Genomic DNA, 26,525 nt, shown 5'->3' with positions numbered 1-26,525 from the left:
TTCTGTTCTGACAGCTTTATTGACTGGGTGTGGAATCAGCTTGAGTACAGCCCGCGCTGCAGCCCACGGCCCAGAGGGCAGCCCCATTCCATCCCTGGGGGGCAGCGGGGCCTGGCCCCTCCCCACCCTCCTGCTGCTCTGGACCTGGGGGCCTGGAAGGCTTGGGTGGCGTGGCCAGAGAGGGGTCGCTGGAGAAGGCTGGGGGCAGGGGAAGGGTGTCCAGGTGAAGACAGGCTGCGTGTACCTCCCTCCACATCTGAGGGTCAGGCAGGCGTGCTAAGGACAGAGCCCTGGCCTCAGGACCCAGGGCTGGGGGCAGAGTTATGCACCCTCAGGTCTGGGCCTCTGACAGTGCAGCGATGTTGGAGTGTTTCATTAGGGTCCCCTTCCCACAGGGAGCTCGAGCCTGGGGAGGCCATACCACATCCTGACTCTGGGGCCCTTAGACCTGGCTTGCTCTCCGCCCGAGTCGGGGGGGGACACCTGCCTCCAGTCTCAAAGGCACCAGGCCGAGCAGGGCAGGTGGCCCCTGTGGTGTGCGCCTGCCTGTGTGTCCCCCAGGAACTCCTGAGCTGGGACTCCCCAGGCCGGCTCTGAGGGACCCCAGGGAGCCCTCTCCCCGACAAGAAGCACAGCCTTTCCCACCCCACCCGGTCCTGCTCCCTGCCTGCTGGGCTCCACTGATGACGGACATGCAGCTCAGAGGCTGAGGACAGGGGTGTGTGGGGTGGGGCAGGCCCAGGGGGAGACCCAGAGCCCCAAGGCCTCCTGCTAGTGATGGGCAGCAGGTCCCAGGCGGAGGCAGCGCCTTGGAGGGGTGAGGCCTCCGGCAGACGCCCGAAGCAAAGGGAGCCAGACAGCCCAGTTCAAGTCCTTAGTGACGCGTGCAGGGCTGAAGGGAGGACGGATCGTGGAGGTCGTGAGGCTGCCAGGAGGGGGTGGTGATGAGAGGCACAGGCGTGGGCACGCGACGGGCAGGCTCACTCAGAGTGGACCAGAGCCCCAGCTCCCTGCCCAAAGCCGAAGCCCTTGGGCCCGAAGTTTTTAGCATAGCATCCTGCAGAGAGAACAGAGGGGTGAGGACGCCCCCAGCCACACCTCCCGGCCCTCCCACCGTAGTTCCCGCAACCGCAGCGCCTGGCCGGGCCCCTGGAGCAGCGAAGCCCACCAGCGCTGCCCCCTCCACGTCAACTCCAACAGCTCCACGGTGTGGCCATTCCCCTGCGTCTGAAATCCCGGGAGAAGCGTCATCTGCTGCCAGAGCTCTGGGCCGGGAGCCTGGAGCCCAGGCTCTGCCCCAGCCTGACCTGATCTGCCCGTGACTCGGGCCAAGTCACTTCCTCCCCCGGGCTCCCCCTCAGCGCTAACGGGAAAGGGTCTCACTAGACGCTCTGCAACGGACTCCGAGGCCCGGAAGGGGTCTAGCAAGGCCTTCAGCCCTCTGCCCCTCAGACCTCCAGGAAGGGAAGACGTGGGGGAGGGTCCACCCACCTTTGCAGTAAATCTCGCCATCCTTGTCGGCCAGGGTGGTGGACTCGAGGCCTTTGCCGCACTTAGCACACCGGAAGCAGGACTTATGCCAGGACTGGGGAGGGAAGGAAGCAGTTAGTGCTGCCCCCGAGCCGTTCCCCTAGATGTGATGAAGGCAGTCGAGAAGCCTGACCAGCCCCGCTGCTGGAGGGACCCTAACCCCACCTCCTGGAGAAAGCGCTGGGTGGGCAGCGGCAGCAGGCAAGGGGTGGGACCACCGCCAAGGCAGCCGCTCCCCAGCTCCCGCCGTCAGGGCCGGCCCAGCCTCATCCGGACCATCCTGCCCGGGACCACTGGAGCGGGCGAGGGCTCCGGACCTGCCCTGGCATCACCTCCAGGTGCACGGCCTCCTCACACCTCACGGGGAGACCGCTGCCGCCCTCGCAGCCGGATGTGAGGACCAGACAGACGCAGCCTGGCCACAGGGCAGGCTTTCATGATCCGCCAGGCCTCTGGATCCTAGAACAGGTGCCTGGTTTGCCCAAAGGCCGTCACCATGGCAGGAGGGGTGGCGCAGCTGGGCCGGGGCCTGGCACAGAGGAGGCGCCCAGCACCACTGGAAGCAGAAAGGGTCCACGAGCTGCACTGAACCCGCAGGGAAAGGCCAAGGAGCCTCGTTCCCTGGGGGCCACAGAAGCCCCTAGTGCTTCTACGAGGAGCTCAGAGGCAGCACAGCTAACAGCCTCCCTGGGGAAGGTGGCGTGGGTCTGCACCCCTGGCAGGAGCCTGCCAAACCCAGATCAGCCGCCAGCTCCGGCAGCGCAGCCAAGCGGGATGACAGCTCTGCAGAACCGGGAAAGCCAGAGGCCGGCAGCAGCAGACCGGACAAAACAAGGCCTTTTAAGGACAAAGAGACTCCCTCGAACGGCTGCCCGTGCCTGGGGTGGAGATGAGAAAGGAAACTGCGTGCCCTCCGGTTTCCTGACAGCCACTGGCATGCCCTCTGGCTTCCTGACAGCCAGACCTGCACATGTTGCCTCCTGCCTCCAGACCCCGGCGCCCCCAGGCCCCCAGCAGGCACCAGTGCTGGTCTAGACTTGTCCTACGTGTGAGTTCCCCATCCACCCCCACCCCCGGCCCCTCGTCAAGGTTGAAAAGCCTCGGAGGCCAAGACGCAGGTCCAGAGAAGCTGCAGACAGGCTCCAGGCCCCGTGGCTGCACAGCTGACCGTGTGAGCCTGGCCAAGCCTCGTGTGAAGGTCCAGAAACCCCCTCCGGGCACCCATCCTGAATATGCCTCTTCAGTGGTCCCCGACTGCTGGTCCCAGGCTGCAAATCCTGACCCCTGCCCACAGCCTCTCTGAGGGAGGGGACCCCACTGTGCTTTGGTGACCTGGGCGGCTACTATCGGAATACTGAGGGGGAGGGGCAGGCGAAGCAGTTAGAAAAGATTGCCTCCCAGGAGGCTGTGACAGGCCTGAACCTTGGGAAGCTCTGCCCTGCGGGGACATGGGTGGGTTTCTGAGTCCACATCCTCTGAAACAGGATGTATGTGGATTTTCAAGTGGTTCTTAACATTTCTGGATCATAAATCTTTTTGAAAATCTGACGAATGCTATGGATTGTCTTCCCAGGGAGAGACAGGATCCCACAAAAGTGTGCATATTCTTTTCAGGGCTTGTGTCCACGCACCCTGAGAGGTCTGCGGCCCCTGATTCTAGAGACACCCATAGATTGGCAGCTCCCTAGGAAGTGCCCGTAGGCGCTTAAAAATCAGTTCCACCAGGGGTGAGGCTGTTACACTCGATCGGGGAGGGGTTCAGCCCCCTGGAGACCGGAAGGCACAGGGGACAAGCAAGCAGGGGACAAAGGTTCCCCCTTCACGGTGGGGCTTTGAAATGAAGGGAGGGAGTTGCAGCCCGGGGCTCGGGCTGGCTGAGCAGAGCTAGGGTCGCACTCGCAGAGCTCCAGAAGCCACACTTCAGGAAGGGGCCTGGCCGGCCCGTGTCCCCGCACCCCCCGTTGGCCCAGCAGCCGCCTTACCTTCCCAGCACCAATCACCTTCTCGGCGGCGTAGACGGCCTGGCTGCACCGCGGGCAGCGCTCAGAGCCGCCGATCTTCTGGGCGAACTTGGCCGCATTGGGGTTGGTGACGGGCCTGTGGCTGGGGCCCCTGCGTGGGGAAGGACGTGCAGTGACGTGACATACAGGCAGCAGTACGGGCGGGGGTCTGGCACCGTGTGGGCACCACCCCGCCTCCACCTGGCCCAGCCTGTTACAAGGCCGCGGCTGCCAGAGCCTGTAGGCTCACCTCCCACTTTACAGATGGACACACCAAGGGCCGGCACAGTGTTACCCTCACCGGCATGTCAGACTTCGCTCAGCCCCCCAGTTAAAACACTGGAGTCACAGAACACCTCGTTTGCTAGGACTTGCCCTCCTCGGTCCCCCCCTCCTTCGGCCGGCCGATTATGAGAGTCTTTCCAGGAGAAATCTGTTGACCGATACCCCCACTGGGGCAGTGACCTTGGCCGAAATGTGGGAACTCACCCGTCACTTCCGTCCATCCCCCACCACCCCAGGGCCAAGGAGCTGGCAGGCTGACCGCCAGCACCTCCACTCACAGCAGGTCAGTGGTCAGTGGGTGCTGGGGACCTAGTGACACCCCGTGATTCCGGGGAAGGGAACTGACGCCCCCGTGAGCAGGGGTGCAAGCTGGTCCGGCTCGCACACTCCCTGGCTGTAGGGGCCCCCAGCAAGTTACCGAGACCGGCTGGGTTTTCTCATCTGTGGAAAGAGGAGACGGGACTCAGGAATTCTTAGGGCCCCTCCCAGCTCTGACGCCCATGGAAGTACGGGGAAGAGCCTGGCCTGTTTCGTTCCCTGCTGGACCCCCACTCCTCTGGCTGGCCTGACACACAGTAGGTGCTTCCACGCCTGGGCGGGGCGTACTCACTCCTCGTGCTTGATGCCGAGCGCCTCCCCCTTGTCCATGCTCAGCGTGCCCGCGCCCTGCCCGTAGCCGTAGCCCTTGGGCCCGTACTTCTTGCCGTAGCAGGACTTGCAGTAGATCTCCTCGCCGTGCACGGCCACGGTGGTGCTGTCCAGGTTCTTCTTGCAGACCACTGCAGAGGGAAGCGGGTATGGGGAGTCGGGTCGCTGCAAGCACCCCGAGAGCCGAAGCTCTCCGGGACCCCGCACACATAATATCCCGATCTTTCAGGAGCCTGGTGACAGGGGTCAGGATGGCCAGGGAGCTGGGAGGAGAGAGGAGGGGTCTAAGGATGCTGGCCGAGCCGCCCCCCACCAGGAACCGCATGGGCCGTCCTTGGTCCTCTGTGCCCTCAGAAGTCCCCGGGTTCCGAAGCCAAGAGCCTAGACTGACCCCCAAAGCCCCAGGAAGCCTGCTGGACCTTCACTCTGCCCTTGACAGAGAGGTCACGTGTCCCGACCGAAGAGGAAAAGAAGAAAGGCAGGACGAAGGGCAGGGCTTTCCTGCCTCCAGCGACGGGATCCAGAAGGGACACCCCACAGGCCTGGGGGCAGGGGTGCAGGGGGAGTGATGCTCCCAGAGGGCACGGGCAATATTTACTAAGCGCCCGGCATGGCGGGCTCTGAAATGAGAGACAGGTTGTGCTCAACACGATGATGGCGAGATCTGCAACTGCTCCTCTCAGAACCACTTTGCCACGGGAGGGACTGAGGTCAGATGCTGGGAGGAATTTCCTGACTCCAAGGTTAAGAGGCTGGAATGGGATAAACTGGAAAGCCTGAGGGCCGCCTGTATCTTCCTGTGGATCTCAGAGCAGGGCTGTGCCCGGCGACCCAGAGTAAAACAGTTCAGAGCCCAGGGTCATGTAGAGTCAGCTGCCCAGAGCCCAATCTCTCTCCCCGCCCCTTCCCAGCCCACGTGTCCACTGGTAGATGCGGATGACAGCCTCCCCCCAAAAAGTGGCTGTGAGAATTAAATGAGCCCTCACCCGGGGAGTACTTAGCACAGTACCCTGCGCACAGCAGGCCATCATAAACGTCCGCTGCTCCTATAGTGTGATACAGAGTTAGTGCCATGGGAACACAAGGAGGGGGGTCAGGCCTCAAAATATCATCGGCTTCCAACCCCAAGTCCTTCTCTCAAGAGACCCGACTTCCACTGCTTCTTTAGGTCTTGTCCTATGATTCTAATTGGGTCCCACGAAGGTCCTCATATTTGGGATTCAGTGTGTCCACCTGGACCACATCCTCAAACATGTGCTTCTGAAGATGGATTCCGGGGAACCCCTGGAGGAGCCGGCCTCTCCTCCCTGCAAAGAGGTGCTCCGCTCAGCTCTGGCCAGCTTGCCATCCCCTTGCCTTCAGATTTTTTTTTTCCCCTGCTGTGTGGTTTACGGGATCTTAGTTCCCTGACCAGGCACTGAACCTGAGCCCTTGGCAGTAAAAGTGCCAAGTCCTAACCACTGGACCGCCAGGGAATTCCCAGCCATCCCCTTGCCTTTAAAGGCCGGCTCTCTGCCCCCAGGGCTCAGGTTGGAGATTTCAGACTAAATAAGGACCCTCTGGTCCTGCCCCTGAGATCCCCACGTCCTTACGGCACTCAGGCACTCAGGCGACCCAAATATGGATCTTCCCACCGCCTCCCTAGGGCTTGGCTCCCGGGAACAGCAGGGGGTGGGGCTCCAACATTCCTTCTTGGGTGGGAAGTTGGCCTGGAATTGCTTCCCGTAAGACCCAAGCGGACCTGGAAATTCCAAGACCAGAGGGGAGGCAGAAAGTGAGACAGAACGGAGAGGAGCGGAGGTCTCCTCGGAGCGACCTTGCCAGCAGGAGACCCAGGGGCTCAGCCCAGAGGAGACTCCAGGGTCTACGACTGAGCCCTCCAGACGGCCCCCTGCCTGAGCCCCAGCTTCTACAGGGGGACACCCCGATCTCGCTGCCACTTCCGCTCTGCCTTGTTCTCCCAGAGGCCCTGGCCTCTGCCCTCCACCGCGGTCCAGTCTGGGCACCTGTAGACTCCTCCAGAAACTCCACTAAGGGGAATTTTGAAGGAAGGCCTAAATCAATTTCTACCAAACCATGTTAAGCAAAAACCAAACAAACAGAAAAACTTAATTACGGGTTGGTTGTGTGCATTTGCTGGGAAAATGTACTCCGGATGCTACAGGGTAGAGGCAGCCCCAGGTGAGAGACCAGGGCCCCCTCACCCCACCCCAAGACAGAGAGTAATTCTCTGTTTCTGGAAGGAAAACCAAGGCCCACAGAAAAGTTCCAGCTCATAGAACCAGCCAGCAGCAGGGCCCGGCTGGAGCCCAGCCTGACCTCCGGGCCTGATTCTTCCCTGCCAGCCCAGAAGCCCATTCGGGTGGGCCGGGCGTGGGACCACAGCCTGCGGGTGAGGGAGGCTGGTGCTGGGGGCGTGCGGGGTTCTGAGAGCACCCCGGTGCTCCGGGTTCTGGGGAGCAGCCCAGTTCCAGCAGCTGCCACCTCGGGGAGAGGCCAGACCTGCTCTGCTTTCCCACAGGGCTGACCTGCCCCAGGTGGGAGCCGTCACAGCTCGGAGAAGCAGCAGCCTCGGGGCAGGTCCCTGCAGAGCAGGCATGCCTGCAGATGGGGACTGGCGGCCCCTCCTCAGACCACCAGGCTGTACCCTGTGCGCCGAGCCCAGGGAGGAGGCTGCTCTCTCCGACCGTCTAGGGCAGCGTCCTGCGTAGCCCAGGCACCAGGAAAGGGATTGTGGATGCCAACCTGAGTAGGAACCAGAGGCAAGCACCAGGACGGTTAGAGGACCTTCTCTCTGGGACTCACCCAGGCCTGGCCAGCAAGGGGCTGAGGTCCCTGATGCCACCCAGGCCCACACGCTGCTGGCCTTTCTCTGCCTCTGGAGTGAAGGTCCCCTGATTCTGAGGGTGATCCTGCATTCTTGATTCCAGCTGGACACTTAGGCCCACGTCACTGAAAGAGAAGTGACCCTCCTTCCACTCGTAAGCACACCTGCGCGCCCGGTGCTGTTCTAGGCCCCGAGAATCAGCAGGTTGTGAAGATGCTCAGACTGGGGACATCCTCTAGCTCCAGTGCCCAGGAACTCCGCGGCAGCCGGAGACCGCAGAGGCACAGGAGGCTGACCTATAGCTGTTAGTAGTCCTACGGCAGCCCCCCCCCGCCCTGCTCCCCAGCCTGACCTCCCACAACTGTTTCTGGTCCTCCGCACCCCACCCCTGCCCCGGGCCTGCACTTCCTTCCTGTACCCCGCCCCCCGCGCCCCGCATTCCTGGCTTCCCTGGACCTCCCGGCCAGCGGCCACTCCTCCACAGGCAGGCCTGCAGGCCTCCCTGCCCAGCTGGCCCATTTCAGCCCGTGATTAAAGCAACATTTGAGGGCAGAGAGGGGTCCTTGGGGCCAGCGGTCTGGACCCTCTCCCTGGCCAGAGCCAAACCCTCTTATTCCCTCTGAAAAAACTAAACAGATCGGAAAGTCCTGAGTGCAGAGAACTGCTGATTACATGACACTGCTGTTGGTGGCCTCCTCCGGGCTGGAGGCCAAAGGCCCCACCCAAGCTTGTTGGCCACCCGCAGCCCTTGGTCAGTCTCAGTGGCTGCATGGGGCGGGGCTTCTGGCTGCTCCACCCACAGCAGGTGGGATCTGATGCTCATCCAGGGAGCAGGTGGCCCTTGGCCTGTCTGGACCCTGCTCTGGACCACGAGCTCCTGGAAGCAACGCAGCCAAGCTCTCCCGACTCTGCTCGTGTGAAGCCGGGGGCACGGGCCCAATTCCCAGACCTCCCAGACAGGCTGAGATGTCAGCCGCTGTTGCGAGGTCCTCAAGCCACACCATCTTGCTGGGGATCCCCCAGGGCCGCGTGTGTGTGTGTGTGGTGTGTGTGTGTGTGGTGTGTGTTGTATGTGTGTGTGTGTACGTGAGCATGTGTGTATGTGTGGTGTGTGTATGTGTGGTGTGTATGTATGTGAGCATGTGTGTCTGTGCATTGTGTGTGTATGTATGTGTGTGGTGTGTGTATGTGTGGTGTGTATGTATGTGAGCATGTGTGTCTGTGCATTGTGTGTGTGTATGTATGTGTGTGGTGTGTGTATGTGTGGTGGTGTGTATGGTGTATGTATGTGAGCATGTGTGTATGTGTGTGGTATGTGTGTATGTGGTGTGTGTACATGTATGTATGTGAGCATGTGTGTGTGGTGTGTGGTGTGTATGTATGTGAGCATGTGTGTATGTGTGTGGTATGTATGTGTGTATGTGGTGTGTGTACATGTATGTGAGCATGTGTGTGGTGTGTGGTGTGTATGTATGTGAGCATGTGTGTATGTGTGTGGTATGTATGTGTGTGTGGTGTGTGTGGTGTGTGGTGTGTATGTATGTGAGCATGTGTGTATGTGTGTATGTATGTGTGTGGTGTGTGTATGTGTGGTGGTGTGTATGGTGTATGTATGTGAGCATGTGTGTATGTGTGTGGTATGTATGTGTGTATGTGGTGTGTGTACATGTATGTATGTGAGCATGTGTGTGTGGTGTGTGGTGTGTATGTATGTGAGCATGTGTGTATGTGTGTGTGTGTGTGTGTGTGTGTGTCAGGGAGCTGCTATCATTTACTGAACACTCACAACTGCTCCAACTGCTCTGTTTGTTTTCCGAGCCCCTCCCCTGTTAATCCTCACCCCCCATCCCCCTGCCGCCGTGACGTAGGTGTTGTTATCCTGTAACGCTGAGACCCAGTAACCTGCCCATCACCACGCAGAGAACAAAAGCAGAATTCACGTCCAAACCCTGACCAACTGGTTCTGAAACCTCGAGCTTAACCCCACAGTTCCCTGCCTCCCCCTCTGTCTGGGCTCCAGGAAAACGCAGGTCACCTCTTCTTCTAACCCAGAACCTCGGCTGTCGCAAGGAACCCCGTCACTCAGGAAAAGCGGGAGGCTCCCTCCATCCGCCACTTCCCAGGCCGTGGCCAGTGCAGCACCGCGGCCTCTGCATGCCCTGCATCCCCCGGACCACCCGACAGCTCCCGGATGGATGGCGGCCACTGCCTGGCTTCCTGTTCATCCAGGCTGTGATTGCGGCAGCGGGTCTCTTCCTCTTATTCCAGACTGTCAGGCGGGGATGGGAAGTGCGGGGAAAGGCCTCGGGCTGCAGGGGTGGGGTGGGGGGTGGGGTGGGGGAGAGCCCAGCTCCTCCCTAGACGCAGCTGCCCCTGAGGCTGCTGCCTTGACAAAATGTTTTTTTAATTGAAATATAGTTGATGGACAGTATTACATACGTGTCAAGCGTACAACATAGTGATTCACCACTTTTAAAATTCTTCGCTGATAGCTGTTATAAAATACTGGCTCTATTCCCTGTGCTGTGTACTATATCCTTGTGGCTTATTTATTTGACACATCGTAGTTTGGACCTCTTAATCCCCTTCCCCTCTCTTGCCCTCCCCCTCCCCACTGGTTTGTCCTCTGCATCTGTGATTTCTGTTGCCATTGAACAAGGGGTAATCTGGGTCCAAAGACTGATGAAACTCTGGGCTAAAAGTGTCTTCCTCTTAAATGCCAGGATCGTGGCAGGGAGAGAAAGAAGGGAGAGTGAGCGGGAAGTTTTCCCGGCCGAGGAGTCTTCGCTGCTTGGCACTCAGCCCCTGAGCCTCCGCCACCCCTCCAGCTCGGGCCACCTCACGCCCTTCCCTTAGAAAACAGCTTCTGAGGAACAAAAAGGCCCTGAAGTGCTTCCCCGCCCAGCTGCGTGCCAGCCAAATGTCAAGCTGTTTACCTCCCAGTTCCCGGGGGGCCAGTTCCCGGGGTGTTGACTGGCCCATCCGGTCCCCATGGCAACAGCAGGGCCTGGGAGGGGTGCGTACTCACTGCACAGGAAGCAGGATTTGTGGAAGCTGCTGCCTTCGCACTGAACCTCTTCAGCGAAGTACACCGTCTTCTGGCACACCCCACACTTCTTACCTCCTCCCCAGTTCGGCATTCTGAAAGTGGACGCAGAAATGGGAATTAATTCCCCGGGGAGATGGAGACACAGATGGCCCACAACAGAAAAACCAGGGACAGAGGCCGAGGGGGGAGCTGGCGGGGCACAGCCCTCCTTGAACGGCAACCTGAGGGCTTCCCACCCCAGAGCCCACAGGTCATCGCTGAGCAACCGCTGTGTTTTCAGCCCCGTGCCCGGCAGTCTAAAGGATACACACAAGCACAAGATACAGGCCATAACAGCAGTAACAACGAACCATCTGCTATGTGCGTCCACATGGATGAATCTCACCAAGATGAATTTGGAGCAAAAGAAGCAGATACGCTAGAACTCATAAAACACAAATTATCCGTGTCAGGCCCGCAAGCAGGCAAAATTCTATAGTCAAGGGAGGGACCCATGGGTGGGAGAGTTATAAAGAAAAGCAAGGGAATGAGTATCACAAACTACTGTCTTAGATTTGTGACCTCAAAGGGGGCCACCAAGGGGGCTGCTAAGGCACCAGCCATGTGTGGTTATCACACAGAGGCTCCCTTTGTAATTATTCTTTGAACTACACATTCAGGTTTTATACGCTCTTTTGTATATAAGATATAGCTCACACACAAAAAAACCATTCTTGGGCTTCCCTGGTGGTGCAGTGGTTGAGAGTCCGCCTGCCAATGCAGGGGACATGGGTTCGTGCCCCGGTCCGGGAAGATCCCACATGCCGCGGAGCGGCTGGGCCCGTGAGCCATGGCCTCTGAGCCTGCACGTCCGGAGCCTGTGCTCCTCAACGGGAGAGGCCACAACAGTGAGAGGCCCGTGTACCGCAAAACAAAAACAAAAACAAAGCAGGAGGCAGGCACACAAGGCACAGTTAAAAGTCCATTAGAATGGGGGGAGGTGGGGGGCTTTTGCAAAATCAGATTTTCCAGCGCCAACTCTGACCTGATGAATCATGACCTCTGAGGATGAGGTACAAGAACGCGAATTTTTAACAAGCACCCAGGTGAGTCCGGAGGAGACGGCCTGGGACAACATTGAGATGCTCTAGGTATTAGTTCTGAGCTGGGGTCCTGATGCCAGATGGGTTTGGTCCAGTCCTGGCCCTGCCACTCACTGGCTGTGTGTACCTTGAACAAGGTAGCTGGTCTTTCTAAACCTTGATTTCCATATCTATAAAACGGGGATAAAAGCAAAAGCTTCTTCATAGATCGTTTCCGGGGATTCAGTGAGACACAGCGTGTCAAAGGCGTGGCTCAGTGCCTGGCACGTGCTGAGTGTGCGGTGACGATTATTAGTGCAAGAATCCAAGGCACAGGGGAGGCAACACCGCAGGTCAGAGCCCGAGCGGCACAGACACAGATGCCCGCAGAGCCCGAGATCAGGGCAGGCCCATCTCAACCACTCTCAACAGATGCCTGGCTGCCAGGGCACGGCGACCCTTCCAGCTCTTTGGACAGAAGTGCACGGGGTAGGGGTGGGGGGCTCTATGGGGTGCGCCGGCGACTGCGGGTACAAGATGGGTGATGGGGTGAGTAGGACTCAGGGTGCTGGGAAATGGAGGGTGGGCAGGGGAGAGGCAAAACCCCCGGGATGTGCGTCATGGAAACGCCGAACGCAGGGATGGGGCACACAGAGCCCACCCTCTTGGTACCAGGGACGTTCCGGCAGCTAAAGAGTCGGGGTCAAGGGCAGAGGGGACGTGGTCTCCACCGCCCGGAGCTTCCCATCTGACGCAGTGTAGGGACAAAACTTGCCATCCCAAAACGTCTCTCTGTCCTGCAGATTATTTCAAGCTGAAAACAATCAAGGCTCAAGAGACTCAGGAAGAAACTGACCTTCCCCCAACTGCCTAAAAGAATTTTGATAGAGGGCCCGTTCCCCAAACAGAGGTATAGCCAGAGATCTCTGCAAAGAACACGGGCCGGGTGTGCTGCGAGGGTCGGCAGGGCCTGGAGGCCAGAGTCCACTCTGTCCCATTGTGTCTGCTGGCTCGGCAAACACTCGCTCACCAAGCATTTGCTTTTTCGTCTCCAGGTAAATTGCCTTCGTCCCCTCTGAGGTCCCTAACCACTACCCCCAACTTCCTCTTTTGTCTTTAGCTGAAGATGGTATTTAAGGTGAGGGTTTCAGCCATTTTGGGGAGTTACTCAGGTTTTCTGGGTCTCTCCTATGTAGACATGTTCTTGAACTTTGATTTTCCCCTGTTCATCTGTCTCGTGTCAATTTAATTTTTTTCCAGTCAGAAGAAGCTAGAAGGGTGGAGGAAAATTTCTTCCCCCCCGGATAGCGGACACAGGCCTCCGCTCAAGAAGAAGGTCCAGTCGAGGTTCACTACCAAGTCCCCTGCACACACGTGTTTGTACAGGTGTGTGCACCTGGCACACAGGTGTTCATACAGGTGTTCAATAAATCGGCTCCCCTAATACTGAGAGCCACAGCTGGTCCATACCCTCCATCTCTGCAGAGCCCAAGGCCCTCACAATGCTCAGTGGGTGTGTGCGGGATGGGAGCAGGCTCCACGTGGGGAAGGGGTGTTGGGGACACCAGCTTCCGAGGACGCAGGCTGGAATATTATCGGGACCGTGGGAACCTCCAGCAAGGCTCTGTCGGAACGACTCGTCAGTCACTCTTCACGGCCTCTGCTCTGTCCTCCCATGTCCTGGAGGCTGGGCTTCCTCTGCTCCCACCCTGGTCCCTCTCTCCCCAGAGTCTCCTTTGGTCCCACTGCACCTGAGGCCACCCCTGCCAAGGACTTCCATTCATCGCTGACCTTGACCTCTGCCCTGAGCCCAGGCTCGTACACCCGGTGCCACGGGAGCACCTCCACCTGGATGGTCCATTAGCACCTCGATTTCAACACGAGCCACCTGAACTCATTGTCTTTTCTCTCTAACTTGTTCTTTTTCCTGACTTGTCCATTTTTTGCTGCTGGAACCCCAACCATTCTCTCCAGCACTGAGGAATCTTCTCCCAAACCCTAGAACGGGGAGAAGTTCTCCTCCTCTCTCGGCTGCACCTGCTCTGTGCCCCCTTTACCTGCTCACCCCAAACCCTGACACCCCTGCCTCTCCAGGCCTCTTCCCACTCACCTTCACTCAGCTGGCCCACGACCCCCTTGGAGGGGGCATCACGCTCCAGTCCCCTTCTCCTTGGGAACCACCCTGATTTTCAGCCAGGGCACATGGCCTGGACCTAAGCTGACCAGCCCAGGTTACGGGCTTGGGGATGGGCCAGCTATGCATTTCAGGCCAAGGAGACAGAAGGGAGTTCTGGGGGCTCCAGAGAAGAAAACATCCTGATCTTCAGAGAGAACGTCCTGGAAGCAAGCCCCCCTCCCCTGAGTGAGGAGGGGGAGCAATGGGCTCTGGGGTTGTGGGTCCAGGGGGGACCAGCCGTCCCAGGAGGAAGCCACCCCCCACCCCCGCAGACCTTCTTGGCACCAAAGGGGACGCTCACTCCTCACCCTGAGAGCCTGCCCGGAGTACCTTCCCAGATCTGTCTCCTGCTACACCGCCCGCCCCTCACACGTCCTCAGGGTTGGTGATTGAATTGCCCAGCCTGGGGCCACGCATGTGGAAGCCCTCTGGACCGGGCGGACGCCCACTGTCCTCACCCCCGTGGGTCTGGGCGGGCCAGCCTTCCCCTCCTGGGCTCTGCACCGTCCACAGCTCATCAGGCGTGCGCACATCCCCCACCCCCAGAGGACAGGATCGCTCTCACTGCACGCGGCCCCGCTCGGCTCCTGGAGCCCCAGGGCCAGCCCCATCCCCAGCCTCCGAGGCCCCGCCATTCCTCGGGCCCCTCTGCCCTGCTGAGCCAGAGCTGGGCGCTGCAAACCAGGAAGGACAGTCGGGTGGGAGAAGCAAGGTCGGTACCGCCTGCCTAACCGTCCCCCACGCCGCCCTCGCTGCAGAGCCCCGTTCTAGTCAGGCAGCCACCGCTGCACCGAGTGACCCCAGGGAGGTGCTCAGGGCAGAGCCCAGACCCCTGAGCCACCTGGCGACTCCGGTCCCTGCGGGGTGGTACCGGGACGGCCACTGGGTGGGGAGCCCTGGGAGAGGTTCTGGTTCACACGGAGGCATGCGGCTTTTCTGACGAGGTGACTAGACGCGACCCCCAACCCCCTGCCCGCAGCACCCGGCAGACAGCCTGCCCTGAGCCTGCTGACCTACTGTGCGCCGGGCAGTCTGCAAACACCATCCACTTCTCCTGGTGACCTGAGGCTGGGGACACGCCCGTGACACAGATGAAGACACAGGGCTGGGGAGGCCAGGGCCACCCCCCTGCAGTCACCAGGCTGTAGGAAGCAGAACTGGGACCCAGCCAGGTCCAGCCACCCAATCACTGTGCTGGTGCCATTGTATTCAGGGGGGGCTGCACTCGGGGGGTGTCCAGGACGTCCGGGCTCCTTCCTCCCCTTGCTTTCCACCCCCTGAACCCCCAGGGGACGTCCTCCAGCCCCTAGGACACCCCTAGGGAGGAGGCTTCCCCGAGCACGTGGTGGGGAGCTGTTCCCAGCCGTTTTGTTTCCGACACAAAAGCCCTTCTCCCTCGTGGAGACCCACATATCCAACAGGCCGTCCTTGTTCTCCCTGGCCCCGGGTCAGGGGCCCACAGCCAGCAGGGCCCAGGGAACCAGGGGCAGGGCAGGAGGGGCGAAATCTGCCTGGGGCTCCTCCCGGCTGGGCCACTCCTCAACCAGGCCACTTGGTGGGGGTCCCCTTCGGGAGCCCAGAGGAGGGACAGGGCCCGGCGCCTTGGACAGGTTCCCCTCCCCCCGCCCACGTGAGGACCCCTCCGAGGGATCTACAGGTGGGCGGGGGGAGTCTCAGCTCGGGGAGCCCCGGCCGCCTCCTTCCCACCAGCCCTGTCTTCTCGTCAGCCAGACTCCGCGGACAGGAGGCCCAACTGCCTTAAAAGGAAACTGTTTCTCAGACCTTCTGGAGTTCCTATAGGGCCACCCGGCTCCTTCTCAGCTGCCTTCTCAGTTCTGAGGACAGAGGCCCTGCAGCCGACGGGGAGGAGAGATGTTCTCTGGGTCAGAGTTCAGGTGGCTCAGTTCAGAGGTCAGGAAAAAGGGACCTGGATTCATCCCTTCCCAGCCAAACGATCAGTGACTTTCCTGTCTGAGCTTTGACGTGGTTGTGTCTCTAAATGGGACCATCCACTGACTCAAGCTGTTGTTCTGAGGATCAGGAAAGAAATGATAAAGCAATGGCCCAGGGCCTGGTGTGCTGTAAGGGCTCACTCCTGACCACCACCCGCAGGACGGGCCCAGACGAGGGCCGGATGTCCGCTCTCCTCCCCAGTCAGGCCACATCTGGGAGCAGCAAGGCCTGAGAAGTAGCAAGCCAAACAGGGACCCAGAATCCCTGACTTAGGGACGAGTGCCCCGCCCTTCCTTGGGGTGTAATCACCCCCGCACCCCAGATGCAAGCAGAGCCTTGTCTTAACATCAACTCTTTTGTCTTCTGCTCTGGGTGACCAAGAAGCTTTGCTGTCCCTGTGATCACATCAGCCACTCTGGGTTTGCAGTGGGTTCCTCCAGAGAGGTCTGGTTCGTCCCACTTCACATGTCGACAGTCTCGATAGAGAACCAGGCTTCAATTTTCTGCTGAATGGCTGGACATACCTGGGAAGCTATTTACCGGGAATGTCAGGATCCAGGGCCAGTGGGAAGCTAGAAGCCCAGGACTGACCTCTCCCGACGAGTGACCGGCTCGGTGTGCCGCACCCTCCTTCTCACGCAGCTACCTCCTCAGATCCTCTGTCTTGAGGGCAGAGACCCAAGACGGGGCTCGCAGGGCAGCGGAGGGAGAAGCGGACACAGGGCAAGACTCCCATGTTCACCCCACATCTTATGGAAGTCGGGCTGAGGCGACGGTCCAGTGTGGTCAGGTGTCAAGTTTCAGAAGCCATCTCAGAGATGCTCCACCCTTAGCCGCTGGCTGCCAGCGTCTGAGGAAGGCCTCCTCTCCTCAAATCAGTGGTTTGACTTGACAATCCATGCCATGTCTTTATTTCTCCAGTGGAAAACCCTCACCCCTCCCGTTCCAAAACCTCTTGCCCCCCAGGGCCAAAGGGTGACTTCTGGGCACAGAGTTGAGGTCCCCACCCACGCAGTCTGCTGGAGACCTATCAGGTGTCCGCCTACTGGCAATCACCTGGCTGTGTGGTATCCAGCCAGGTACACAGGGGAGCTGTCACCCTTTCCAGCTCGCTGCTCAGGCCCTTCCTCCCCACACCCACGTCAGGAGGGCAGCAGAGGCAGGGGTCGGGGGCACCCGCCACTCAGGGTTCAGAGCCCAGGTCTTAGAGGTGCCATCTGAGAGCCTGGCAAACGGTCCTGCCTTGAAAGGAATGGTCACTGCTGGGGGGACGAAGGGCCAACATGCGGTACAAGCCCGGCCTCAGCTTCACGGGATTTCTTGGGAACGCTGCACGTGACTCAGCCTCTGGGAGAAGCTGGCCGGCACCGCTGCGCTGCGATCCCTCCAGAGCCCACGGTTCCCGAAACTCCACTGTCACCCTGGCTCCCTCTCTCCCTCCCTCTCTGAGTTCTGTCTTTTCAAGTCCAGGCCCGGAGGCCCTTGTGGGGCTGTGGGCTGGGGTGGTGCCTGCCCCCCAGCGCCTCATATAACAGACCGTTCCACCCCCGGGTTTCAGAAGTCCAAACGTCAACCAAGGTAGAAATGGGGTCTAGAATTCATTTTAAGTATTTCCACACTGTCACAGGAAGTCCTATATCATAACAAGGTCTCACAGACTAACCAACAGATAAGTGTCTTTGCTTTTATCTGGAACGATGCCACCTTAGTGACAATTGGTTACCCGTGCTGGAAAAGTCTGAACGATTTTCCTGGATTAATTTCTAAAAAGCAAAACCAAAACCCAGGAGCCCGGGGCTTCCCTGGTGGCGCAGTGGTTGAGAGTCCGCCTGCCGATGCGGGGGACATGGGTTCGTGCCCCGGTCCGGGAAGATCCCACATGCCGCGGAGCGGCTGGGCCCGTGAGCCATGGCCGCTGAGCCTGCGCATCCGGAGCCTGTGCTCCGCAACGGGAGAGGCCACAACAGTGAGAGGCCCGCGTACAGCAAAAAAAAAAAGAAAAGAAAAAAAAACCCCACGAGCCCTTAGAGCTTATAAAACAGGCTGTTTGCAGCTGACGTCTCGGGAAGCCCCTGCCCCCGCGGCTCCTGTATAGACAGCCGGAAGCACTGCAGAGGAGGGTGCGCTGGCGGGGTTGGTGGCTCGGGCGAGGGCTGAGCCTGTGATCCACTGTCGCTGCAGGAGTCAGACAGTGCCTCCGGCCCCTGGGAAGAGGTGGAAATGCTAGCTGCCTCGGTGTTTACACTCCTTACCATACATGGGAATCACTGGGTGTTGACGTCAGACAAATTCCTGGGTAGCTGCGTAGTGCGGCCCCATCACCACCACAGAAATTCCTGCCCGCTGGAAACCGCAGCAAAGCAGCTCCTGCAGGTATCCAGCACCTCCCCCCCAGCTCCAGTGTGTGTGTCTCTGTGTGTGTGTGTGTGTGTTTTTTCCTCAAGCAGGCTCTTTCCCAGGCTTCCTTTCTTTCCTGCAAACCTGGCACCAAAATTCAAACACGCATCAGACCTGGTGAAAGCATATCACCTGGGACCCAGGCCCCGACTTCCAGAAGGGCCCCCTCCTCCTCTCCATCCATGCGGCAGAGGGAAGACCTAGAGGTTGTGCGTTCTAACGTGACTCCATCCACGTTCACTGGGCGAAGCCGCATCTTCCTTAAGTAGTTTATGAGCCACCATAAAGCTCTTTGTAACGCGAATGACTGGGCGTGAGTCTGCAAGGAGTCTGCCTGTGTCTGAATGGTAGCTGCAATCCCCAGCAAGTTACTCATCACCTCTGAGCCTCAGTTTCTTCGTCTGTAAAATGGGGAGCGTCCTCCCCACCTCACAGACTGCCCCGGATAACACACACGTGGAGGATACAGGCCAGTCCCTGGGGCCCAACAAGCACAGACACCTGCCTACTGTTCTCTCTGGGAAGGGCCAGCTCTGACGCTTGTTGTCCAGTTCTTACTTGCCAGAACGCCCGAGTGGTGGCAACTGGTGACCTCTATTCTCACCAGCACCTCAGAATGTTTAATGCAGGATTCCTCTGCCCTCTTCAAGCCAACTTTTCACAATAAGCCGGCTTACAGAAATATCTAAATTCCAGCAGCCTCTCAAAAAGCCTTCCCAGTTTGCCTTCCCACCAGGAGACCCAGAGTAAATAGAAAGTCCCTCTCCTCCCCGACCTGGGCCTCAAGCCCACTCACAGGGGCACCGGCGGGCACCAGAGCACCCGTTTGCAAGGTTCACACGTGTCCAGTAGGGCAGCTCCGCGAGCCGCCCACTCTTACCCCCTTCATTCACCAAAAATTTACCACTCGCCAACCAAGTGCCAACACTACACTCCGGGCCAGGGAGGACTCACCAGCTCACAAGCAGGCAAATGTTTGCCTTGAGAAAAGAAAACACCTGGGCTGGGAAGGCAGGTGCTGGGACCACCCGGAGGCAAAGGCCGTGGCCCTGCTGCGCTTCCCGTTTTATTAGCAGCGCCGCAGCAGAGGTGGTGGGCCCGCTCTTCAGTCTCGCCTCTGCGTCCCCCTCGCCCCCTCAGACCCTCCACAGTGGCAGTGCTGCCCCTGCCCCTCCCTGGCCCACAGCACACCCTCTGCAGGATAAACTTCCTTCCTCGCCTGCCTGTCTCCCGCCCGGATTTCCTCCCCGCGGGACTGGGCCATTCCCTGGGAGGCTGTGGGCAGTACAGGGCTGGATCCAGCCACAAGGACAGTCTCTCTGGAAAGAGCCCGAGCCCACCCTGAACATCAGGAGGCTGCAAGTGAGCAGAAGTAGGGGCACAACAGTCCCCAGATCCCACTGGGAGGGGTCCCCAGGCTGCACTCTGAGCTGACAGAGCCGCCTCAGCTTCTGGGGGGCGAGGCCCAGGGACAAGAGAGTAGTTGGCCCCTCGGGGCTCCGGGCCTGTGTCATGCCCTCCCTGTACCACCCCCCAAAGAAGCTGAGCATGAGAAGCGAAGTCCCCTGTCCACGGTCGGCTGAGTATTCAGGGTCAGGGCCACACTTCGGCCGCGCGACCTCCCGGAGCCACTGGGACAGGATCCCCAGGTGAAGCCCTCTCAGCTGGCAGGGGGCTGCCCATCCATCCACACCCAGGAGCAGGGGTGGTGGCCAGAGCCCAGGCCTCTAGGGAAGGGCTGAGCCCATGCACCCTCCCGCCTAGACCCAGATCTTGATTAGAGCACAGCAAATGGGACAGGCGTTTGCAGAATATTCTGCGGCCTGTGAGAGCAGATACGACGCCTGCCTGGGGCGGCTTGTTGGGTAACATATTGCAGCTTGCTTCAAGTGTGCTGGTAGCAGCCCCTTCCTGCTCCCCGGCCCTCAGGGACTGAGGCCACCAAACACTGTGGCTTCCTTCAGGCTGGGGTGATGGTCCCCACGCAGCGCCAAGACAAGGGGCGAGGGGGGGTGTGAACGTGGTGGGGGGTGACCGGGGACGGCTGCCATCTGGTCCTTTCCTAAGGGTGAAACTCACACCTGGGCTCGGGGCACAGCTGCCTCAGGCGGGCCCTGAACCTAGATGTTCCCCCACCCTGCCCGCGGCACGCTGTCCAGGGGGCAGGCGGTGGGTGGCACGGCCGCCCTCATCCCCAGCTGTACAATGAGTTCAGTGCGCGCGCAGAATCGCCGATTGTCCCGCCGCGGGACCTGCAGGTGGTGGGGAGACGGGCCGTCCCGGGTCAGGGGCACGTGGGGGCCCTTTGTGTCCCGGGGAGCCAGGGGCGGGGAGGAGTCCCGCGCCTCCTGGAAAGAGAACCAACCGCCGCCACTTCTCCCCCCTTCCGCGGCCCGCGCCGGCCCCGGCCGCCCCTTTTCCTTGCGACCCTCCTCGCAGCTTCCCGGGCGGCGGCGGGGCCGGAAGGCCGGGGGCGCCCTGCGCGCGGCGGGGCCGGGGCGCACTCACCTGGCGGCGGCTGGGCGCGCGGCGGTTGGCGGACGGCGGGCGGGCGAGCGGGCGGCACGGCAGCGCTCTGGAAGCGGGGCTGGGCGCGCCCGGCCCGCGCGGCGTTTTGTTCCGCTCGGGGAGGGCGTGTCCGGGCCACGCCAACCAGTGGGCTTTGCACACTGCACCACACCGGCGCCGATGTCACCGCACCGGCGCTGATGTCACGGCGCAGTCCCGCAGCGCGGCCCCCAGGCCCGAGGCGTCCCGGCTGCGCTCTGGGGACCCCCGGTGCGCCCCGCCGCGGAGGAAGCAGCGGCTCACACGTGCCTGGAACTTCTCAGGGGTTCCCGGCAGCCTAATACGAGGGTGGAAACACACGTGATCCAAGAGATAAGACTCCTGATAAACTTGTGCCACAAGAGAAAGTGCGGGGGGAAGGGAGGCGGTCTCGCGTTTGGTGTCCTGGTGGCAGGTGTCACGTGGGGCGCCGGGTAAGACAGGCCAAGCTGTGAGCCCGCCCCTTCCGTGTACTAGCTGGTCCCGCCCCTAGGCCTCAGGTTCCGCATCTGTGAAGGGGGTATAATCCAGAGGGAAGTGTTTTTTGTTTTGGTGGCGGGGAGGCGGGGGGAACAGATTGTATGGGCTCAGTAAGCCTTCAGCAGTGCCCTTCAATGAGTGTAACCCCCCCAAACAGCTCCGTCCCCTCAGCTTTCCCCAATCTCCCCTGCTATCCAAAGAAGGAGCCCCCCTCCGACCCCCAAACAGCAGCTCTGAGGAGTGGGTGCTTCAGCTGGGCTTTTATCTGGGCCTCGCCAAGCTGCCCAGGGGCAGCTGCGGGTGGGTGGGCTGCCCTTGCCACCTCCCAGCCCTTCCTGCAAGCCCGCTGCCGGCATCTCAGAGGGCGGAGAGGCTCACATCTCTTTCCTGGACGCAGGTACAGCTCAGAAAACCAGTGCTCTGGAGAGAGAAGGAGCTCCCGGGGGCCCCTGGGAAGGAGGCCCGGTGGGGAGCAGAGAGAGCCGGGCTTTAAAGGAAGGTGCCATCCTCTCCCCCCACGGTCCTGCCCGCCCCAATCAAGGCGCACTGCCCTTGGGGCCTTGTGGATCTGGACCCGGAGGATCAGGAAAATCTGAGACGCTGGTGTTCCCAGGACTGGGAGAGCCTCGGGAGACAAAGCACTTCCTTCAAGTTTGCAGTTTCTGTAGCTTGTTCACTGCATTTCTAAGTCGAAAGGAAACTCCCTCTCATCCTCCAGGTTGAATTACCCCATTTGCACTGAATGCAGACGCAGACGGAGCAGGGCCTGCCCAGATCCTGGGTGTCCCTTTCGTTGTGATTGTGCCCGCTGTGCACCTGTCTGTGGGTCACTCTCTGCTGCTCTCTTGGGCTCCAGCGTCTCTGTGCGAAGGAAGCTTCCTTCTGCCCAAGGCAGTGAACTGGGGGCAGGTCTGCTGGGCAGCTGGTTGCCCCTCCCCCAGGTCACCCACAGATGCAGCTGCCACGTCTTCCAGGCTGCACAGGTATCAAGGCCTCAGACCCTCACAGGCTTCATTTAAAGCCCCAGGTGGCTGAATCAACTCTTCCAGGAGTAAAGTCAAGCATCTCATAATCCAGAAAGTGGAGTATTATATTTATCCAGGCTTTTCTTACTTTCTACCCTAAGAAACATCTTTCCTTGGGCCGGGCCCTCCATACAAACAGGGTCCCCCAAGACTGGGAGCACCGACCAGGATCTCTTGCAGATTGGGTGGCCGTTCTCCTCTGACCCAGCCAAGATGTAAGAGCAGAACCCGGGAGAATTCCCGGTCACCCCTGCACCGCGTGAGCGAGAAATCAACAGGCCCGTTACGTTGCCGAAAGACATCAGGGTCAGAGGCCATGGGCTCGCTGTCCAGAGGTGGCGGTCTCACGGGATTATCCCATCTCCCTTCAGTTCCCTGGATCCCGGAGAGAGGAGCTTTGGAGTCTTGCCCAAGATTTTACAAAAAGGCAAACTCCTGCCTTTCCTTCTTTGGTCTGGGTTTGTCCTGTCTGGGCGATGGGGCTGCTGATGGATTTCCCCAGTGAGGACAGCCAACCTGTGCTGTGAAACGTCCTCAGGGAAGGTCCAGGGAAAGGCAGCCACGCCTGGATTCTCCCGGAGGGTCTTGGAGCACCTCGTAAACTGGTGGCTGTGTCCTGAGCCCTGCCTCCTGGGAGGCTGCACAGGGATGTGTCCACACGACACTGGGGCATCAGGAGTGTCCCAGGCAAACCAGGCCATGTGATCGCCCTGCATGCTTTATTCTTGTCTTGGGGGGAGCACATGGTCAGGAAGTTTTCCCGGAGAAAGTGAGTGCTTGCAGGCCTGAGGTTCTGCCGGGAGCTGCCCAGGCGCACAGGGAACGTGAGGGTCGAGGAGGAAAGACGCAGACGAATACGTGGTCCACACGCCTGGGGGTGGTCACAGCTGTTTCACAGCCTGAGACGGACCCCCAAGGAAGAGCAAGGCCCTTGGATCATCAGGGCCACGACACTCTGAAGGAACCAGGGCTGAATTTGTATTGTGAGTCTCAGCTCGTCATCAAGCATTTAAAATAATAATATGGGGAATTGCCTGGCCATCCAGTGCTTAGGGCTCCACACCCTGGACGCCGAGGGCCCGGTTCAATCCCTGGTCGGGGAACTAAGATCCCGCACGCCGCACAACGTGGCCAAATAAATAAATAATATTCGTGACAACCAGACAGATCATGGGGAGGATTTTGAGATGCAGACAAGTATCAAATCGCTGTGTTTGTGCACCAGGAGCTAACAGTGCTGTTGGTCAATCGTGATTCAAAAAACAACCAAACAAACTGATGAAGAGATCAGATTCGTGGTTACCAGAGGCAGCGGGTGGTGGGAGGGGGATTGGATAAAGGCAGCCAAAGGGTACGAACTTGCAGTATAAGATAATAAGTACTAGGGATGTAACGTACAACATGATAATGAACCCTGCTGTCTGTTACATAGGAAACCTGTCAAGGGAGGAAATCCTAAGAGGTCTCATCACAAGGAGAAACGTTTTTCTATTTCTTTACTATTCTAGCTATACGAGATGTTGGATGGTCACCGAATTTATGCTGATGATGGTGTATGTGAGTCAAATCATTATGCTGCACACCTTAAACTTACACAGTGCTCTATGTCTATTACATCCCAATAAGACTGAGAATAAATGATATCAATACTAACAAATAACTGCCGAGCACCAACTGCTCGTTGGGCCCTTTACAGCAGCCCCCCTCACTCTCCCCAGTGGCTGAAGGTTGTAGGGCTATTTTCACCTCTTTTGCACGTAGGTGACCACTGGGCAGTAACCAGCTTGGTGACCGTGTGACCGTGATCCAGACCCCGGTTTTCCTAGTGTGTGTGCAATAAGGGCTGGGACCAGCTCCACACTCTCAAAGCTTCCCACGGAGGTGCCCCTGCCAGCAGAGAGGGGACGTGCTGCTGCCAGGAGCTCAGAGCCTTGGCGGGATCAGCCGCTCCCAGGGCTCTGAAGTCTTTGGTTTTATTATAAAAGTTTGTTTAAATTTCGCGTTCTCCTTCACAGATGCCTGTGTTTATTTTAATAAAAAGATAATGTTGAAAATTATTTACAGTAAGAGAAACAGAGGTTCTTGGAAAGGGTGTCCTGCCAGTCTCTGTGGACCCTGGACTGTGACAAGCCCAGCAAGGGGCCTGGGGTGGCTCTAAGGCTCTTCCCAGGCTTGATCTGCCTGGATCTGCCTGGATCTCCTTGAATCTGCCTGGATCTCCCTGGATCTGCCTGGATCTTGCTGGATCTGCCTGGATCAGATCTGGCTCTGCAGTGCTGAGGCTGTGACAGGGGGCTGAGGGATGGCCCCGCATTCCTGACCAGGACGCTCAGTGCCTGTCTTCATGTTTCCCGAGGAGGGGTCCCAAAGCCTCCCGGGGTTTGCAGGAGAAATGAGCCTGACGGCCAAAGATCAAAGAAAGGGCAGGAAAGTCCATGTGTAAACGTCAGGAGGATAAAATGCTTGGAAGCAAGAAAGGGGGAAATCCACCTGGAGAGGAACAAGGGTACTATGGGGGCTGCAACCGGGGAATGTGTTCCCATCCTCAAGCTGCCCTTTACACTGTGAACCACAAGGAATGTTCCAGGGAGCTTGGAAGGTGATTCAGAAATTCCTCGGGGGAGGCCCGGGGCTGGGTCCTCAGGGTGTTGTGAAACAGGCTGGATAACTTTCAGTTAAATCCACCACTTCCCCTTCCCCGCCCCCCTGGCCCGATGGCCTTGTGAGGCCACGTCCCTCTCAGCGGCCTGCGTCCACACCAGGCCGGTGTGGGCAGGGAGACAGGAGGCGCCGGGAGACAGGGGAAAGGAAGGCCGGCTCCCGGGAGAAGTGTGGCCGGGCGGTCTCTCCGGCAGACCTGCCTCCTCCGCTCCTGATCTGTTCCCTGTCCTCCTGTCGAGGACCTCCAACTTCCCTGTGGTCATCTGGCCAGACAGCAGAGGTGTAAGCAGTGAGTAGATTGAAAATAACCAGGCTTTAGGCAAGACCTTGGACGCCTCTGGTCCATCAGGGTCAATCGTATGAAATGAGCCCCCGAGACAGAAGAAAGGGCTGGACGACAACCCAAAGATGAGCTCAAGAGACAGGGTTTACTCTTTATAGGACGGCCGCAGAGGGCAGGGTTGTGGCTCCGTCTCCTTTGTAGCTCACACGCGCCTTGCCTGGAGAGGTGCTTGGCTTTACTTTGTTTTTTTATGTTTTACGAATTCCAGCACCAAGGAGTTCATTCCAGTTTGCAGGGTTAGAACCGGGAGTGAGGCTGCCACCTGCCGGCCAATTTGTGAATCACACCCTCAGGGGCCTCCTAGCCTAAGCAGCCCTTCATCCTTTGTCCACTGGGATCACTTGCTTCTTAAATTTTTTTGACTCTCACTTGAGACATCCTAGGCTCCTAGCAGAGAAGCCAAAAGTCCTGGGACGCTGGTCAGAGAAAAAAGCCTTTGAAGGTAGTGGAAGCTTGTTTGGCTCAGGGCCCGTCCCTCTCCCCGGAATCCTCTTCATCTCCTCCGAGCTGCACCCCCTATGTGCCAAGCGCTGGGCTGTAGACTCGGGGCTTCCCAGGGCCAGGGGACATGTGGGCGCCAGATGTGATGCAGGAGGCCGGCACAGCAAAGAGCACTGGGGGCTCAGGAGGGAGGCTCCCCTGCAGGAATCCGGGACAGATTTACCTGAGCTACTGCACACGCTGATGAGCTGGACCACGTGGAAGTGGACAGACTTCTGGTACCTGGTGCTGCGTAACGAGTAGCCCCAAGCTCAGTAGCTTAAACCCACAGCAGTCACTTACTTTTCTCTCTCGTGGTTCTGGGGTTTATGAGCTCAGCTGCATGGTTCTTGCTCAGACCATACATGTGATGCAGTCAGGTGATGGTTAGCTGGAGTCATCAGGGGGACTTTCCTGCTCACGTGGTCGGCGGCTGATGCTGGCTGGCAGCTGGACGGTTAGCGGGGACCCCTACGTGTAAGCTTGCCAGGCGGCCAGGCGGGGCTAAGAGGGCAAGTGTCCTGGGAGAGAGGAAGTCAGGGGGAAGCTGTCTGGCCTTTTGCCAACCAGCCTCAGAAGGCGCACAGAACTGCCTCCCCCACCCTACCCCGTGCTCTGCTGACAGTTCCAAAGCCCCACCCAGTTTCAGGGAAAGGGGACACAGACCCCGCCTCCTGATGTGCACCGTGGCAAGGCTCTAGAAGAGCATGTGGGATGGGAAGCACAGCCCATTTGGGAAAAGACAGTTTCCAGAGGTGGGTAGGTCACTCCAGGTGGATCCCTTCAGCTATGCTGCCTTCAGAGATGCATTTCCTACGAAAGGAAGTTTTTACTGATGAGGTGTTGCCAAGAGAAAGCATGAGGGTTTAGAAGTATCCGCTGAGCCGTCCTCACTAAGACTTGCAAAAACATTTCTCTGAAAAGGAGCCTCAGAGAAAGAGGTGGATGCAGGCTGCCCTCCCGAGAGGGTGTCGGGGACTCTGGCTGGCGGCCAGCATTGACCAAGGCAAGGGAGTAGTGGCCTCTGGGGGAGGGGGCCCGTCCAGCGAGGTTCTGCCGAGAC

At 59.2% G+C, this 26,525-nt stretch overlaps 1 protein-coding gene across 2 annotated transcripts; it reads right to left on the bottom strand.

Annotated features, from left to right (window-relative positions):
- CSRP1 (cysteine and glycine rich protein 1) lies at nucleotides 1–20,595 on the bottom strand. 2 transcript variants are annotated; one of them, XM_081226430.1, is made up of 6 exons: nucleotides 20,435–20,595; nucleotides 10,319–10,431; nucleotides 4,513–4,594; nucleotides 3,513–3,642; nucleotides 1,492–1,585; nucleotides 1–1,057 (listed from the first exon to the last, which is right to left on the bottom strand). In XM_081226430.1, the coding sequence occupies exons 2-6, from the start codon at nucleotides 10,428–10,430 to the stop codon at nucleotides 981–983; spliced, it is 495 nt and encodes a 164-aa protein (XP_081082556.1). In that variant the 5' UTR covers nucleotide 10,431; nucleotides 20,435–20,595; the 3' UTR covers nucleotides 1–980. The 2 variants fall into 2 exon arrangements, with proteins under 2 accessions (XP_081082556.1, XP_081082557.1); XM_081226431.1 differs by having other exon boundaries at nucleotides 4,426–4,594; nucleotides 20,435–20,594.
- Nucleotides 20,596–26,525: the final 5,930 nt, after the last annotated feature.

The sequence above is a fragment of the Mesoplodon bidens genome (assembly GCF_964165515.1).
Source record: "Mesoplodon bidens genome assembly, chromosome: 2".
NCBI classification, from domain to species: Eukaryota; Metazoa; Chordata; class Mammalia; order Artiodactyla; family Ziphiidae; genus Mesoplodon; species Mesoplodon bidens.
This window is presented reverse-complemented; position numbering and strand designations above follow the sequence as displayed.